Source organism: Eleutherodactylus coqui, chromosome 4 (assembly GCF_035609145.1).
Source record: "Eleutherodactylus coqui strain aEleCoq1 chromosome 4, aEleCoq1.hap1, whole genome shotgun sequence".
In the NCBI taxonomy this organism is placed as follows: Eukaryota; Metazoa; Chordata; class Amphibia; order Anura; family Eleutherodactylidae; genus Eleutherodactylus; species Eleutherodactylus coqui.
In genome coordinates, this window is record NC_089840.1 from 233857473 (window position 1) to 233873993 (window position 16521).

A 16521-nucleotide genomic window follows, 5' to 3' on the forward strand; every position below is an offset into this window, starting at 1 on the left:
AATGAAGGGAGACCCCTAGTGGCCAGCATTTAGAGTGATTTTTCAGCACAAAAACAGCATTTTGGGTAAATAAAGCAATTTGCACTTTTGTCAATTACTGCCTTGGCTTTCACATAAGCATGGGTATGTTCAAAGTGCAGTGCTTATTTAAGTTTTATTTATTGCACATAAAAGCACTTTATAAGTTTTCTAAGTGAAATCTGAGCCCAGAATCGTAGCTTTACAGCTGTATGGGTGGCAGATGACAGATGATCCTGGCTAGGGGCGGGTGCGGCACTATGTGCTTAGCAGGTTTGGTGTTATGACGGGCGGATCCCACATGATAATTGTATTTTACCGATTAGTGCAGCAGGAAGGAAGAACAGCATTAATTCTGCACGTCCAGCCAAGACGTGTACACCGCAATACCCAGCGCTGCAGACTCAGCACTGCATGGGAACTCTTCAGTAGGTGAGAAGTTAGAAATCTTTTATCTCCTGGACTTTGTGAAAACTCCAGTGAGTGTATTGAGCACTGGGAGGGGCATGATGACATATGGGGTGCAGCGTCTAAATGCCCCTCTGATGGTACCTGGTGGCCAGGGTACGATAGGGGATGGACACCCCGAGAGGGCATCGCCTCTAGTATTTGTCATACTTTCCGTCTGTGATAATACTGATCATAGAATTCACATTTCTCCTGTTTCCCTTGCAGATTGTGGCCGGTAACATTACAGGATGGGGAATGACAGCAGCCGCAATAAGGACCCCCAGGTGAGTGCGCCGCAGCGCTTCGCTTAAGAAATGACCTTTTTAGGCTTTATTCACATCACAAGGAACCTTCAGGGGGTTTTTGTGCAATGCCAACTTGTAAGAGCTGGACAGGTGCCAAAAGTCTACTTTTCTCACTTCCGTCAGATGAATGGGGCCCTATGGATACGTTCGGCATGTGTGCCAGCGGCGTTCCCAGCACCTATGCCAACTGTAGGGCGAAAGCAGAAATGTGAGCATAAATCGCAGTAGGAAGACTAAAGTCGCAGCGGTAGCATTCTATAAGGGCTCCTTTACGCGTATTTGCGCTATGAACAAGGCACTTTTGCGTGTGCGTCTGCGCATTGTACTGGACTTTTTTGCGCACTCCTGTTCATATGTGCATGCAACACCCCTCAACCCTGATTTAAAGGGCTATTTAGCCTAATGAGACCTGTTCTTTTCCCCGTGGGTTTGCGCTGTATTTTGGGCATCCTGTTGTGTATCGCGTGCATATTTGCGATACTCCCCATAGACTTCCATGGGGTGCTCTGGTGCGTAAATGTGCACAAAATATAGCATGTTTTTGCGCGTGTGAGAAATGCACGCTCAAAAAAAGGAAATCAATAGGTTCTATTCTCAACGTATTGTGCACTCAAATACGCGCATGCGAAGAAGCGCTAACAGCAATCCTTTAGTAATAGTAAGGTTCGCTTCTTCGTAGTCCTAAGGGATCTTTTACACGGGACAGAATTACGCTGCCGGACGCAGCCAAATCCACAGGTGCAAAATTCCACACTAAGGGCTCCTTCAGGCGTGTTATCAATTTCTCTGCAGAATTGCGCAGGTCATTTTGTGCAGCCCCATAGACTCCTTTGATGCCTTTGGTGCGCAAATGCGAACCATGATAGAGCATGTCGCGCTTTTTTTTGTGCATGCGTGAAAGTGAGAGTGAACCCATTGAAATCAATAGGTTCTTCTCCCTGAGTATTTTGCACGCAAGTTTTGCGCATACAAATACGCACGAAAAGCCGGTCTGAAATCCACAGGTCTAACAGAGGATTTTGATACCTGGATTGCAGGCAGGTTTTAACCCTTTCCAATCCACTGTCTGATCTCTGAAGATATTATGATTTAAGGCTGTACAGCTCTGATGTTGGAAGACGTCCATCTGGGTTCTCTTACTGTATATTGCCAGCCTCTCTGCTGTCAGAGCCTATTCAATGTGTCACCTCATGCAGTACTGGTTTTAGCCAGCAGATAGCGCCGTTGTATAACGGCAGAAAAAGAGTAAGCCCCCTAGGAAAACCAGGATACAAATTGGATTGAAAGGGTTAAGCCTTTTTCCCTTTTACATCACCATCTGCAGGTCGCCTGTGGATTTGGGTTAGAATTTAGCGTGGCTCGTGGTGCGCCGTGCGGCCTATTCTGTCCTGTGTGACAGATCCCTAATCGTGCCAACGACAACACACCTACATTTATAAGGTAATTAAAACAGGGCGACGACTCCTAAAGTAGCAAATAAAACCAGTACGGAATATCAATCAGGGCAAATGAAGCAAGTAATGCGAATGCATCCAACACTTCGGAGTACCAACCGCGCGCTACAAAACCGAACTGCGGCCGCTTCACTTCTTCAGGCCCAGCGCATCAATTCCTGCAAAGGAAACTGCATTATGGGTCACCAAGAATTGTCATTTAAAGGTCCTTGTACTCGGACCGATCGCCACGTCATTTTTATGCCGCAGTAACTGAACGCCAAATGATAAGCAAATGAATTATTGTTTATCGCTCAGTCGCTGGCAGTGTTTACACTGAACTTTTATCGCTTCGTTCAATCCGGCGATAAACTAAACGATAATCATTGCATGTAAAAGGGCCTTACCATTGGAGCAACATTCACACACACCCTGAGAGAATACATGATCTCTTATCCTCTATGGATACAGCGACAATCAGGCTTTACCAGCCCCCTTGCTAAATTCTGTCCAATTCTGGAGCATCTTTTCTTTGAACCTTATGTTGTTCCTCTGTTATTCCTCCTGGAAATTATGTATAAATTAACAACTGAGTGTTACCATTTGAGAGTATTTACCCGTACAACACATTGACACTTTCCAATCAGTGCAAACTGTGGGGAGGGACACCTCCAAATGGTAACACCCAGTTGTCAATTTAGTCATACATTTCCGAGAGCGATAACAGAGGAATAGCACAATGTAGAATGCTGAGGGTGTGTTTACACGTAGCAGAAATGCTGCCAATTTTCCGCATTTATTTATAACACAATTTTACATTTATAACACACTTTTTAAAGTTCTACAGGAAATAGTGGGAAAACTGCGGCTGACTGCTCAGTAGTAATAATGACTGTAGTCTAGCTCCCTCTGGTGGCAGACAGATGAATTACGCTAACTTGTTTCATAGAGCTAAAGTTCAGGTCGCAGACGACTGGATGGAAGTTATCCCAGATAGTACAGAAGCACATGGGTGTTATGTCGCTGGAAGGGGTATTACATATATGTGCATGTATATAACTTCTACAATATCTCATTACAGGAGGAACCCAAACCTAGCCCTAGCAGTACCAACACACAGCCGCCCCCTGAGGACATCCAGGAGGTAAGTGTCATACCCCAAATAATGGCAGATTGGTTGCAGGAATTTCTGTGAGTGCCCCCTTCGTCTGAATGCGCTCGCCATCTGCTTGTCGCCAAAGCAAACCCAATTCAGATGTATGACACTTCTGCACTAAATCTGCCCCAAGGGGCTCTACACTTAAAGTGGATGTCCGGGACCTTGTCTATTTTTTTCTATTGATGACCTGTCCTCAGATGGCGCTGCCCACAGCCCCAGTTGGTTCTGCAGGCACAGCTTACATTGAATTCTTTGGGTATTGTACCTGCAATACCAACCCCGGTCGGGAATCAGGTGATTGGCAGAGTTCTCTAGCGACAGGCTTTCGTAGTAGAATGCAAACAGTCCCAGACAAACCCTTTAAGTACTTCTTCATTACTTAATCCTCACCATATACTACAGTGGAGGAAACCCATGTAACCGCCAGGCGCACATAGAAACTCTATGCAGAGGTTGCCTTGGTTGGATTCGAACCCATGGCATAGCATGGAATTCACATGCCATGCGAGCGCAATGCAATTTTTTCCACTTAAGTAAATGGGAAGCGCTTGCGATTTTTCAGGCGCAGTGATGCAAAATTTAAGCAGAAAAGCCTCGCAGCGAAAATTTCAGTGGGTTCATTCTTATGAGCTTGTTTTGCATGCGCAGAAAAAAGTAGGATCGGATCTATTTTACTGTTTTCTGCGCAGCAAAGGCCACAATGAAGGCTATGGGAGGTGGGCGAATACCCAAGGGGATGCTGGAAACACTGCACAAAACTGCGAAAAAAAAGAACACATCTGGACTTTACTAGGCTTTTTGCACATGCGAAACTCAAGCCCACAAAACGTGATGAGTCAAAACCATTGATTTCAATGGGTTTGCCCCATGAGTGTGTTTCTCACGCACCATTCCTGCACTTGCCCTATCTTTCTGCATTTTACACCGCAAGTTAATAAGAACAATGGCAAGGGTGTGAGTCGGAGTACAGCCATTATTCATGCGCAAATACTCTTCGTTACAGCAAGCGTATCTGTGCCTACGTTTATCTGTCGCAGCCCTAAGACACTGACCAACCTGTGCTAGCGAGTCAAAGCAGCATGTAGTACTGTATGGCTCACTCACACGGGTGTATTTTGGCTGTGCATTAACCCTTTGCAATTTTGGATTCAGGGTTTCCTAGGGGGCTTTCTCTTTCTGCCATTATACAATGGCACCATCTGCTGGCTAGAGCCAGCACTGCGATATGGAACATGCTGAAGAGGCCCCCGAATACAGAGCGGACAGTAATCTACAGCAAGAATACCCTGCCGGACGTCTTCTGACATCGGAGCTGTACAGCCTTCAATCAGAATGTCTTCAGACATCAGACAGTGGATTGGAAAGGGTTAAATGAGTATTTTTTATGTGCAAAGTACTTCTTCAGATGGACGTATTTGCACGCACATAAAAATTGCCTGTGCAAAACGCAGAGAATGGAACCCATTAATTTCAATAGGTTTGTTCTCATTTCCTTTATTTGCATCCACTAAAAAATAAGGCTATTTTCCTGCATATTTGCACACCAAAGGGTCCCATAGAAGTCTATGGGAGGTGTGCAAATGTGCACGCAACACGTAAGAACATGCGCAAAATGCTACACAAAACCGCGAGGAAAAGAACATCTGGACCTAATTAAGCTAAATAGCCTCTTTAAATCATGGCGGGGGGTGTCACGCTTGCATATGAACATGGCCTGCGTGCGCAAAAAAGTACAAAATATTCTATGGACAGGTAATGGTCTAAACTAAAAAATAAGACGTACATACCGGTCACCATGGTGCAGCATAGGAGCCCCAATCCCTGCCAGAAGAAGCTGCAGCGGTCACATACTACTCGTAGTGCCATTGGGTTTTAATGGCAAAAATGCCATGAATGGGACGTAACCGCTGAAGCCTGTGATTGGCAGAACAGTCTTAGGCACAGACTGCTTTCAGGACAGGAGTAGCAAGAACCGGGGCGCCTACTCTAGACTGAGGGGTGAATATGGCTTAGGGCTCATACCCACTGGCGGGGACCGCAGGGATAAAGGAATCCTCTGCCACAGCTGTCACAGCTGTGGCAGAAATCCAGCATGCTGTCCCATTGCTTTCAGTGGTTTTGTGGCAACCCCTGCAGCATGATTTTCGGGGAAGGACTTGAAATATAAGCCCTTCCCTGAAAATCATCCCTAGTCGGTTAAAAAAAAAAAAAAAATCTTTACTCACCTCTCCGCCGCTCAAACGCGTCCTCCGGCTGACTCCCCTGCACTGCTGTCCAGCACTTTCAGCAGGCAGGGATTTAAAAATCCCTGCCTCCTGAAAGGGCTGTGCTGATTGGCTCAGCGCTCAGCCAATTACAAACAGCGCTTGTGGCAGAGGATTCCTTCATGCCCGCGGTCCACGCGGGGATGAAGGATACTCCTGCCACAGCTTTGGCAGAAGTCTGCAATATTCTCCTTATGCTTTCAATGGGGCTAGCGCTGCTGCCACTGGTCCCATTGAAAACACTGGCAAGATCACAGCATTTGTCTTGCGCTGCCAGTGTTTTCAATGGGACCAGGGAAAGAGTTCACAGAGGGAGCGCGAGAGCGTTATCGCGAGAGCCCGGCCTGTCGCCATGGCAACAAGATGCCAGACACTGGCGTCCTGTCACCAGTGCCTGAGATCGCTGTATAAGCGATAAGGCATGGCAGGGCAGTAGCCCTGCTATGCCTTATCACAGCGATGGGCAGTACTGTTGTCAAAGTCCCCCAGGGGGACACAAATGTTGTAAAAAAAAAAGATTAAAAAAATGAATTAAAAAAAATGTAAAAAAAGTTTAAAAAACCCATTTTTTATGCTTTTTCTCAGATTAGCATAAAAAAGGTAAAAAAATTAAAACCCACACATATTTGGTATTGTCGCATTCGTAACGACGCGTACAATACGTTGCACATGCTTTTGACTGTGCACGGTAAAAAGCGTAAAAAAACGCTTAAAAACTGTGACAAAATGCTAATTTTTAGCATTTTGCCTCCCTAAAAACGCAATAAAAGTGATCAAAAAAGCTGTATGTACCCCAAAATGGTACAAAAAATAAGCCCTCACAGAGCTCCGTACATAGAAAAATAAAAAAGTTACAGGACTTTAAATGCAGCTATTTAGAAAAAAAAAAGATTTCCAAAAAAAGGGGTTTTATTGCAGAAAAGTGGAAAAACCTAAAAAAAAGTAAGAATTTTGGTATCGTTGTAACCGTACCAACCCGCAGAAAAAATGGATTGTGTCATTTATGCTGCATAATTAAAAAAGAAAGATCTATGGCAGAATTGATGCATTTTCTCTCCCTGCTATCATTAAAAAAAAAAGTTTTACAATATAGTCAAATGTACCCACAAATGACCCCGATAAAAACTACAGTTCGCCGCGCAAAAAAACAAGCCCTTACACGGCTGCGTCGACAGAAAAATAAAAAAATTAGGGCTTTTGATAAATGGAGAAGAAAATCCGCCAAAAATCCTTGCGTCCTTAAGCCCAAAATAGGCCATGCCATTAAGGAGTTAAGGTTGACTCAGCCTTCCATCCTTTCGAGGTCGGTACAATGAGTACCCAGCTTGGTGGGGGGTAATAAGTTTGAAAAGCTTATTACTTGAAAGCGCTGTGGAATAGGTTGGCCTTTACAAATAACAAGATTTTTTTTTTACCTTCAGCCTGTATGAAAGGGCTTCTATCCATGTGCCTTACATCTTACTGATTGTTGGTAGGTAGGTGTATGCATGTACATACCACATCTGATCAGACATGATAGAAATCTAAAGCTCTCTCCCAACCGGACTTGCAGTGAGAAACGATGATTCAGTGATAGTGTCCTGTCTTGTTGGAATGCCGTATGGACCAAGCGGGCGTAATATATAAAATAGACTATATGACTCAGATGTGTGGGACATCAGTAGCAGGACTCTTCCTCATTTTGGGTCTGTTGGACTTTCTCTTACCAATACTGTTCTATGCTGCACAATTGATGGCTTCTGGAAAGTCCCTGACCTCTGCCTGCTGTAAATGCCAGGGTCTTCTCTGGATGCCCTCTGCTGACCCGTCACTGCCCATATTTGGCAGAAGCACAGTTGTTTTTCGCAATTTGACTCCTACATCCCTGGGAATGACTTTCGCCCAATGCACAGAATTCACATGCATTATTGTGTGACTCCCTGTCGGGGACCTTACCTGAAAGTAGATACTATATAGGGTCGTGCCTGCCCCTCTCTTCTATGCCATATTAAGGTACAGTATATTTTATGGCTCTCCAGCATTTACATCATTTTAGTGCATTGCATTTTTTTAATACATTTTATATTGCAAATAAGTGAAATCCATTGAGCGTTGTTTGTGAAATTGGGCTTTTTTGGCCCTTCTCATCAGGCTTCACTGTTGTGCATGGGTCAAGAGTTGTGCATTCTTAGAACTTCTGTGCGTTCTTGTTCTTGGCAAGACTAGACTCACAGTTCTGACTTGAACTCCCTGTCCGACCCCTTCCCCCCTGTTTAAAGACAGATTGTGAACACTTGTTATGATGGGGATCAGAAGAACATGCTGTGAGGGACATGTGCCAGAACTGCAGAGGAGCTGGTGACATCAAGGACTTCTGTGATATTGGTTGGCTTCAGACTCATTCTGTAGAAACTGTTCTATATTCAGCATCTGCTGATGAGAATCTTTTATTCATTTTAACGTCTACTTTGATGGGTTGCATTGCTGTTATACAAATGGGAGGATGGAACAATACCTTTGCAGTGCTACCTATTAGAAAGCAGCATTTCTGCAAGTCAATGTCAAACTGTTTAAACAAGTCTTGTAACAATGACTGGGAATAGTAAGTCAAAGCCAGGATGACCATACACAGACAGCTGTTTCAGGGCGATTGCCCCTCATCAGTGTGCAGCAGGTTTCTGGCTTGGCTAGTGAGAGCCCAATAGATGTGGGTCAGGAAGGGTATCGTTTCTCCTTGAGGGCACCTATAAAATTCGTGAGGAGTCATTGTTACAAGGCTTGTTTAAAAAGTCTGGCATTGACATGTAGGAATGCTGCCTTCCAATAGGCGGCGCTGCAGAGGTATTGTTCCATCCTCCATTTGCATATTTCCCAGAGGAGCATGCATGGACTTATAAGTCTCCTCACACCTTCTAGGTGCTCTCCTTAAGGAGAAACAATACCCTTCGTGACCCATTGCTGTTATATGCACCATACAGTGTATGTACAATGGCTCTGTGCTTACCTGATCTTACATGTCTGACTTCTGACACTCCTAGCGAACAGCTAATATTGCTGGGGGAAGTTGCTGCCGGGCAAACATTCCCTTAGAGGGGTTAGACTTCATTGGCATCTGCATTGCAGGTTCCGATTGGAGTCTCTCGTTGTAGATTAAATGGTATCTTGGAAAATGCTGGGAGGCATAACGGGAGCCTCCATTAAAATCAATGAGGTCTGTTCAGCGCTATTTAGATCTGTTTTAGCCAGGGAGTCTAATTTCTGCTCCTATGATGCAACAGGATCCATAAGGGAGATGTGAACTGGCGCTTGTCCCAGGTGGCGAATTGGTATTTTATTATTGTTGAGCATCCTCCGCCCCAAGTACCTTTTTGGTAATTGCATGCTGCTTCAGTGCCCCTTTTCCGTACCTTCCTTATTTATGTGGCTACAGTTATATTGTATCTGTATTCCTGCAGCGTCCCGTAGGGTGCCCCCCCGGACGCGGAGTTCTGGAATATAGTCTCTCACAACAGAGTTCCGGTGGTGGATTAATATCCACGGCGGGGATTCTGCTTGGGCGGTCACATTGTCCTTCCTGAATGTGTAGAGGATGCGGGGCCCTGCAGCATCACTGGTGGACACATCCGGTCGCTGAGCGATTGCAGCAGAAGATCTGGAAGCAGTGGGCAACCAAATTAGTTGGGGATCCTCCTCCCAGTAGAACGGTTGCCTCCTGAGAGATGGTTTGGCTGCAGCCTCAGGTGTAGGGCATAACCTTAGATGCCTGCGCACTGGATCTATCCTGTTCAGTGGAGGTTTTTGAAAGTCTGACACAAGGAGTCTGCAGCCGCAGGTAATTCCTTACCTTGGGGGTTGTTGAAAGTCCTGGTGGGGGTAGTCCTCCCCCCAACTTTGCGCTTGGCCAGGGCACAGTCTTTTTGGCGCCAACGATCTGGCGGTAAAGTTTTGGCGAGAGTGAGCTGGAGCGAGGAGTGCATTAAAGTTTGGGCGCCATTTTGAGCAGTCCTGGGTGGAATGTGCAGTTCAAATATTTGTAAATTAGTTAGTACCTCTGCATCATCAAATTTGGGTAGTACCTCTGCATCATTGCAGGCATGACGGTGTGGCACAAAAGATTCAATCCTGTTCCTAGTGATGCCAAAAAGGAGTAGGTTCCTGCAGCATCACGTAGGGTGACCCCGGACTTATGGCAGCACTTAGCACGCTCCCTCCCAGAGGGATGCACACAGACGAGGCCAAGGCAGCGCTGGGCCTCTTCCAGACACCCCTGGCATGGGGATGCCCAATAAACATTAGGACAGGTAAAGGGGTTGTCACGGGTGATGCCACCATTCAGGCACCCAGCGGCATGAACATCGGTGGGGAAATAACTGAGGTACAGACAGTAGTATAGTACCTCAGGTCCCCGGGAACAGTCAGGGCCTGGTAATTAACTTTACTTGATAACAATCAATCAGCAATACACAAGGCACAAATGACAAGTTTGGAGAGTGCAGAAATTAGATAAAGCAACGTACCTCCACTCAGCAGGACCCAGACTGCAGGACACTGGAGTGTGAAAAATGAAAGTAGAGTACCTCCACTTGGTGGTCCCAGACTTTAGGATGTGCGGGTGTGAAACAATTAGGATTGAGTACCTCTGCACTAGGCCCTGGAATTACACGCTCGCTCGTTGTTCACTCAATCTCTGTCCTTTTGTGGGCTCACTCCCTCTTCATAGATCCACTCGCTCAGGAAATCGCTCCTCCTCCTCTATGCTTCACTACCTGAGGGCTGAAGGTTCCCCCATGTAGCTGAACCTCCTGACTCTGACTCCAGAAGACATGGAACTCCTTTCCCGCTCTCAAGCACTCACATTTATAGCCTCACTCATACCACATGACAGGATAGTCAGCTCACACTTTGCAGACATTAACCCATCACATGCTGCAGCTGTGCAATACACCTAACATAATGACAATACAGTTTTGTACAGAGCATCTACATAAGACAGACATGTATAACATTTATGGAGGGGGCCAGGAAAGCATGTACTGGGCCACTACATTCCCATTGGACACTGCAGCCTCGCCCTGAAATGGAACATCATCAGTGACGTCCCATATACAAAGCATTGACTACCCGATCCTAACCCATGTGATCTGTATAGGTGGCATCACTGTGGCAGGATGAAGTGCTGATGTCACGGGTTACATAACGGGCCGTCAACTCAAAAAAAAGGGCGCATTGTCAGAACTGTAAATTATTTACAAAGTTGATGTCTTCAGAAGAGAAAGATCAATAGGACAATAAAACAAGAAGTCAGACAAGTCCTTTAAGGGGTGATCCAAAAATCTAAACTTATTTCCTATTAATGGGATAGAAGATAACTTTATGATTAGTGGGGGTCACACTGCTGAAAGCTCCACCAATACCCACAATAGGAGTCCTGTGTCTCCCCTCTTCTTTACTGTAGACTTACAGCAGCCCGAGCAGTGAAGAGGAGATCGAATGGAGCAATGGTCATACATGCGCTGCGCTGTTTCATTCACTTTTAATGGGACTGCCGGACAAAGCCGAGTACAAGTGCTTGCCAATTTCGATCAGCCCCACTGAAATGAATGGAGCAGCAGCTGTGCATGCGTGGCCAGTGCTGCTCCGTTCAATGTGATGTCACTACAGAGGGGAGACATATATCTGTTACTGCAGATGGGAGAAGCAGACCTGCAGTGATGACAAAAGGGGAACAAGAGACCCCATTCTCGAAATTGGTGGGGCCTCAGTGATCACCACCGATCATAAAGTTATCCTCTATCTTGTGGACGGGGATTAACTTGAGATTTTGGACGACCCCTTTAAGTGTAAGGCCATATTCACACAGCGAAGAGGGAGTTACGCCTCAGATTCTTGGGCGCAACTCGCATTGCACAGCACAGGGACATCCCATTCCTGTACTGTGCGATGTGTAGGACGCCACACATTACACGTTTTATTTTAGTGTGAGAATCTAAAATAGTCTAAATTTGAGAAATCTTGCATATCCTATCGGTCCGAGTGAGAATCGCTCTTGTGAATTAACCCATTCAAATGAATGGGTTCATTTTCCATGCAAGTTTTGTCCACACTGGACACGGACAGAAGTCACGAGAGAATATTGTTGGTGTAAATATGGCCTTCGTGTAACACTGCCGGCAGAGGCGTAACTAAGGCTGCCTTCACACGGGCGATAAAATCGCGCAACGCGAGAGTGATTAAAAAAGCAGAATTAAGAAACCAATGATTTTCAGTGGTTTCCTTCACATTACGATGTCCTTCACTGATACGATGTTGCGAGAAAAAAAATTGCGGCATACCCTATCTTTCTGCGATATGCGATTTTTGTTACACCCCATGTTACCCTATGGAGCCTCCGTTTTATTGCACCCCAACACACGAAACTTGCGATTTTTCATGCGTTGCGATGCGTTTTTAACATTGGAAAGTCCTATTGGCAAATCTTTATTGCGGGCGGCAGCAATGTGGTGCAAGAAAAAGCACCGCTGTCGCTCAGAAATCGTGTGAACAAAGCTGTGATATCGCTGCAATCTTCTCGGCTTGTGGACCCGGATGCAAAAGTGCAGCTTGAGGGCCGTCCCTCAACTTTGTTCTGCATCTTGGGGTCCCTTAAGAAACCCAGCAATGCAATACTAGCATCCAGGGACATATAAAAGAATAGACAGAGTCTAACTGTAGGGGGCCCCAATGCAAAATCTGTAACATGCCCCCCCAACCATCCATGTGCCGTGTATAACTGAGATTTTCTTATATAATAGAGGGGCCTTTGGGCTTCCTCTGCACTCCCTATAGCTGTTCCCCTGACTGTAGGGCAATCTTAGTTAACACCTTCTGCTTTGGTTAATACCATAGTAGATGGGGGTCCCAATTAGATGACCTCCTTCTATGAGGTCTATAGTCCCCAGCAGGACATATGAAAATGGATTGGATTGTTTTAAATCCCCCACATTATTCTTTCTGATGCAAAATCCCGTAAATCAATGGAAAGCAGTAGGTCTTCATTTCAGCAGCAGAAATGTATGGTCCCGTCCAGGGGTTCCGTCCGAATTGCATTATCACAGAATCAGGTGTAACTCCTACCAGAAACCAGTGGCATTAAAAGATGTTTGGTAAAGTACCGTGTTTCCCCGAAAATAAGACAGTGTCTTATATTAATCTTTGCTCAAAAAGGTTTAACTTTTTTACATGTATAGCTGCCTGGACACTATTTAAATTGACTTTTTAAATTAACTGTTAGCAGGGCTTAATTTTGGAGTAGGGCTTATATTTCAAGCATCCTCAAAAAGCCTGAAAAATCATTTTGCATCCTCAAAAATTCTGGAAAATCATGCTATGTCTTATTTTCAGGGTATGTCTTATTTTTAGGGAAACGGGGTATTTGCAGTTCTGTCCTCTACATACAAACCTTAAGCAAAGTGTTTCCTATAAAGCGGGACAGGGATGTATTCAGCGCTACATTGTGGTAGAATTGCTACATTTTGCAACATGTGCACTTCCATCCATAAAGCCTGCTGATGGGATTTCCATGTTGATTGTTTTGGTGTCTTATGTTGTCTGTGCCAGGGTGGAGCAGAGACATGGCTGCCTGCACATGCTGAACTGTCTGGAAGGGATTAGCATTGGCACGGCTACTGGAAAATATTAGTACACAGTAGAAGTTATTTGATCCCCTCAGTCAGCAGCAGAATGAAGTGTTTTCTTTTTTCGCTTGGGGGGTTGGGGGGGGGGGGGGGGGTTCTAAAAACTGCAGCAACTCTCGGATGTGACAGATTTCAGTAGCAATGGAGATGTGTGTTGTAGTATTACCAAGTCTTTGTAGATCTCTTGTTTCACTTGTAGTTTACGTGTTTGATACAGGAGGAGCGCAGCTTGTATGCCATTTACCACTTGTTCACACAGTGCAGTTTTGGTGGCTTTTTTATCTTGATTTCTGTACATAGAACCATGAATGGATCCGAAAGGGAAGAGATCTACTAAGGAAATACTTCTAGTTCTTCTCATTTGGGGATCCAGTTCTAGTTTTGACAAGAAAAAAAACAGCAGCAAAACTGCCATGTATGAATGAAACCTAATGTCAACCGGTATTAGTGTTTCTTGAAGCCACCGGAAGGTAGGGGTGTGACAACCCTTCAATAGAGTGACAGCCCTGTCACACCCCTAGCTGCTGATTGACTGCCAATAGCTTTCCTGTGCCCCCCCCCCCTTCTCCTGTGCCTCCTGCAATGTCCTGCCTGTACCCCTTTCTCCTATGGCTCCTGCAATGTCGTGGCTGTCCCCCCTTCCCTTGTGCCCCTGTGCCACTAAGTCCGGGGCCAGTCTTCCATGAAATCCAAGAAGCCCAATCCTTGTCTCCCTGTCCAACTTTCCCTGTACATACTAGTCTAGCACCATGTCTGAACTCTGCATTTGGTGTGTATGTCGCGGGTGACGGGATCCAATACAGGTTTCAGGATACGATGCAGACAACGGAGTTACAAAAATAGAAAACTTTTATTTCAACTAAACAACTGGGTAGGAACAATGTTAGGAAATAGTTCAGAAAACAACATTTCATGGTAACGTTACGTGCCAGCACACCGCGTGCATATCACCCAGACAGGAGCACGCAGCGGTATGCAATGCATTGCCGACAACCCTCATGCATCACCTTGGAGTGTAATACTAACTAAGGGCTCCTGCACACATGATATCGCAGATCGAACTTCAACACAATCTAATAGAACAGGCTGTCACAGCTTAAGCCCAAATTTGATCTGCGGAATTCACACAGGGGACCCGCACCGGACATCCGCAAATCAAGCCGCCCATAGAGAAGAATGGGCGCCTGCAAATGGATTAAATCATGCAGACTTGTTTTGCAGACCTTTTGGTCCAGAAAACAAATCGCAGCATGCCCCACTTTTGTGCGGTTACCGCACCGACAGCTTCCATTAAAGTCAGTGGAAGCCGTCCGAATTGTGGCACATCCACAGCTGACACTGCAGATGGGCCGCAGATCCCACAGGAAAGCAGGAGATTTAAAAAACAAAAACTGTACTTCACAACCCGGAAGAGAAGAGGTCTGCACAGATGCCGCCGGCAGAATAATGCAGGTATGCAGGGTTCACCGGTCACAGGCAGGGCTGGATTCTGTGTGGAAGGCCTAATGCACACAGGTAGTAGATAACACAATACTCTCCACACCCTGCTGAATCCTGAAGCAATTTGCAGGATCTTTAATACTAGTGTCCATAAGCTCTAAGGCTCAATACCGATTAAAGTCTTAATCACAATTCGCTACTATTGTTAGAGCCTTCTGTCAATTCTAGTGCCCCCAAAGAATGGTGTAAGTCTCGCTATCCTAACACCAGGCCTGCTTAATCACTGAAATGTCACTACTGCTTTGCACATCATTCTGCTTTTAATGAGGCCGCCCTCACTTACGTACTGATTCAGAAGTACTCCTCAATGGCTTTGCTTGGTTCCAACCCAGTTGCTCTGCAGCTCAGTTCTCCTGGAAATTCTTTCAAATGATGAGGCAAATAGTGCAAGCTGTTCCGCAATCCGCTGCTTCTCAGCAATGCTTTTCTTTTCAGTGGCAGTTTCTCCTAGTCCAAAAGTCTTTGTACCCCCAGCAGATCATGACCCACTCAGCTTGCTGCTCACTGAGGCACAATCCTGACTGCTGCTGCTTCCTGCGCTTTCTCTAATGGTACAGTTTCTATCTTTCCTTAAATATGCCCCCAGAAGCTTCAGGATCCTTTCTCTAGGGTCTAGTCTCTGTCATGGTAATGACAATGAAAGGATGGAGAGGGTGATCTTTTGGGCACTGACATGTTAGGCACGTTACTGGTCGTGTCACAAATGGGGCCATTTCAATTATTATATGGATATATTAACCTCTAACCTTGGTAATAACGATCGCTAGAATGTATTAAGAGTAACAGTGATTTATATATTGTTGGCGTTAGCAAGGTAGAAGATCTCTTTTTCTTTAGTAGAGAGCTTCTCCTGTCACCTTGACGTTGGGAGACAGATCCGGTAATTTGCCTGGAAGTGAAGGCGTATTTTATGCAAATTGCCAGAGTACCGATTGGACATTACTTTGTACACACCCAAATGGGTTTGTCTAACTGATCCCTATAAACGGTCTGAAGTGGAGGTAGCTCATTTACACTGACAGCCTACCATCTGGGCTGTTGGTTTCATCTTTTCATCATTTTTTTTCTTTGATTTGGGATGTTGTTTGTCACTCTCTTACTTGTGACAATTAGTGAATGAGATTAGCAATCGCTCCTGATCCAGAAAGAGATAGGTAGAATTTGCAGAAGTGGAGAGAGAAACTAGAAAGGGCTAAGAGGAAAAAGAATAAGAAAACTAGGAAGAATAAAAAAACTAGGAAGAAAAACTGTTCTAAGGATTGAATTAATCAGATAGGAGATGTGGGGGATACAGTTACCAGGTGGAGATAGCACCAGATAACTGACCAACTCCTCCCTATGTATATTTTAGGAGACCAGGTTGGGTCTCTTACTTCCTTTTGGCCCATATGAGAGGTTGACGCTTAATTTGGCAAGACCGGTTGTCATATAACATAACTGCACTTCTGTGCATTATATCATCTGAGGTTATCCTAGCCCCTGAGGAACTTACCTTGAGTGAACCTTGAGTGAAACGCGTAGGGGGATGTGCTGTCTGCCTCCTTTACAAAAAGTGTGAGGAGACATTGATAACACTCACATTGGGTTAACGTTTCCCAGAAACCATTGGGGACACAATGCCTAACCTTAACAAAGTTTAGTTCATCAATAGTTTTTTATGCCACATAACAATCTCTCATTTCATAGATTAGAAAGGGAGATGTAACCAATGTGAAATAGCAGTGTGTCCACCTCGATGCG

At 45.2% G+C, this 16521-nt stretch overlaps 1 protein-coding gene across 4 annotated transcripts in view; it reads left to right on the forward strand.

The window, feature by feature from the left end:
* The window catches only part of TACC2 (transforming acidic coiled-coil containing protein 2), a 158489-nt gene that overhangs the window by 18440 nt on the left and 123528 nt on the right, over positions 1–16521 (forward strand). Inside the window, exons 1-3 of one of the 4 annotated variants that reach the window (XM_066600875.1) lie at positions 329–450; positions 694–752; positions 3288–3350. In XM_066600875.1, the coding sequence (XP_066456972.1) occupies positions 717–752; positions 3288–3350 (99 nt within the window). In that variant the 5' untranslated portion in view covers positions 329–450; positions 694–716. Of the gene's footprint in view, positions 1–328; positions 451–693; positions 753–3287; positions 3351–16521 lie in introns of those variants that run through there. The other 3 variants (XM_066600874.1, XM_066600872.1, XM_066600873.1) reach the window with 3 other exon arrangements.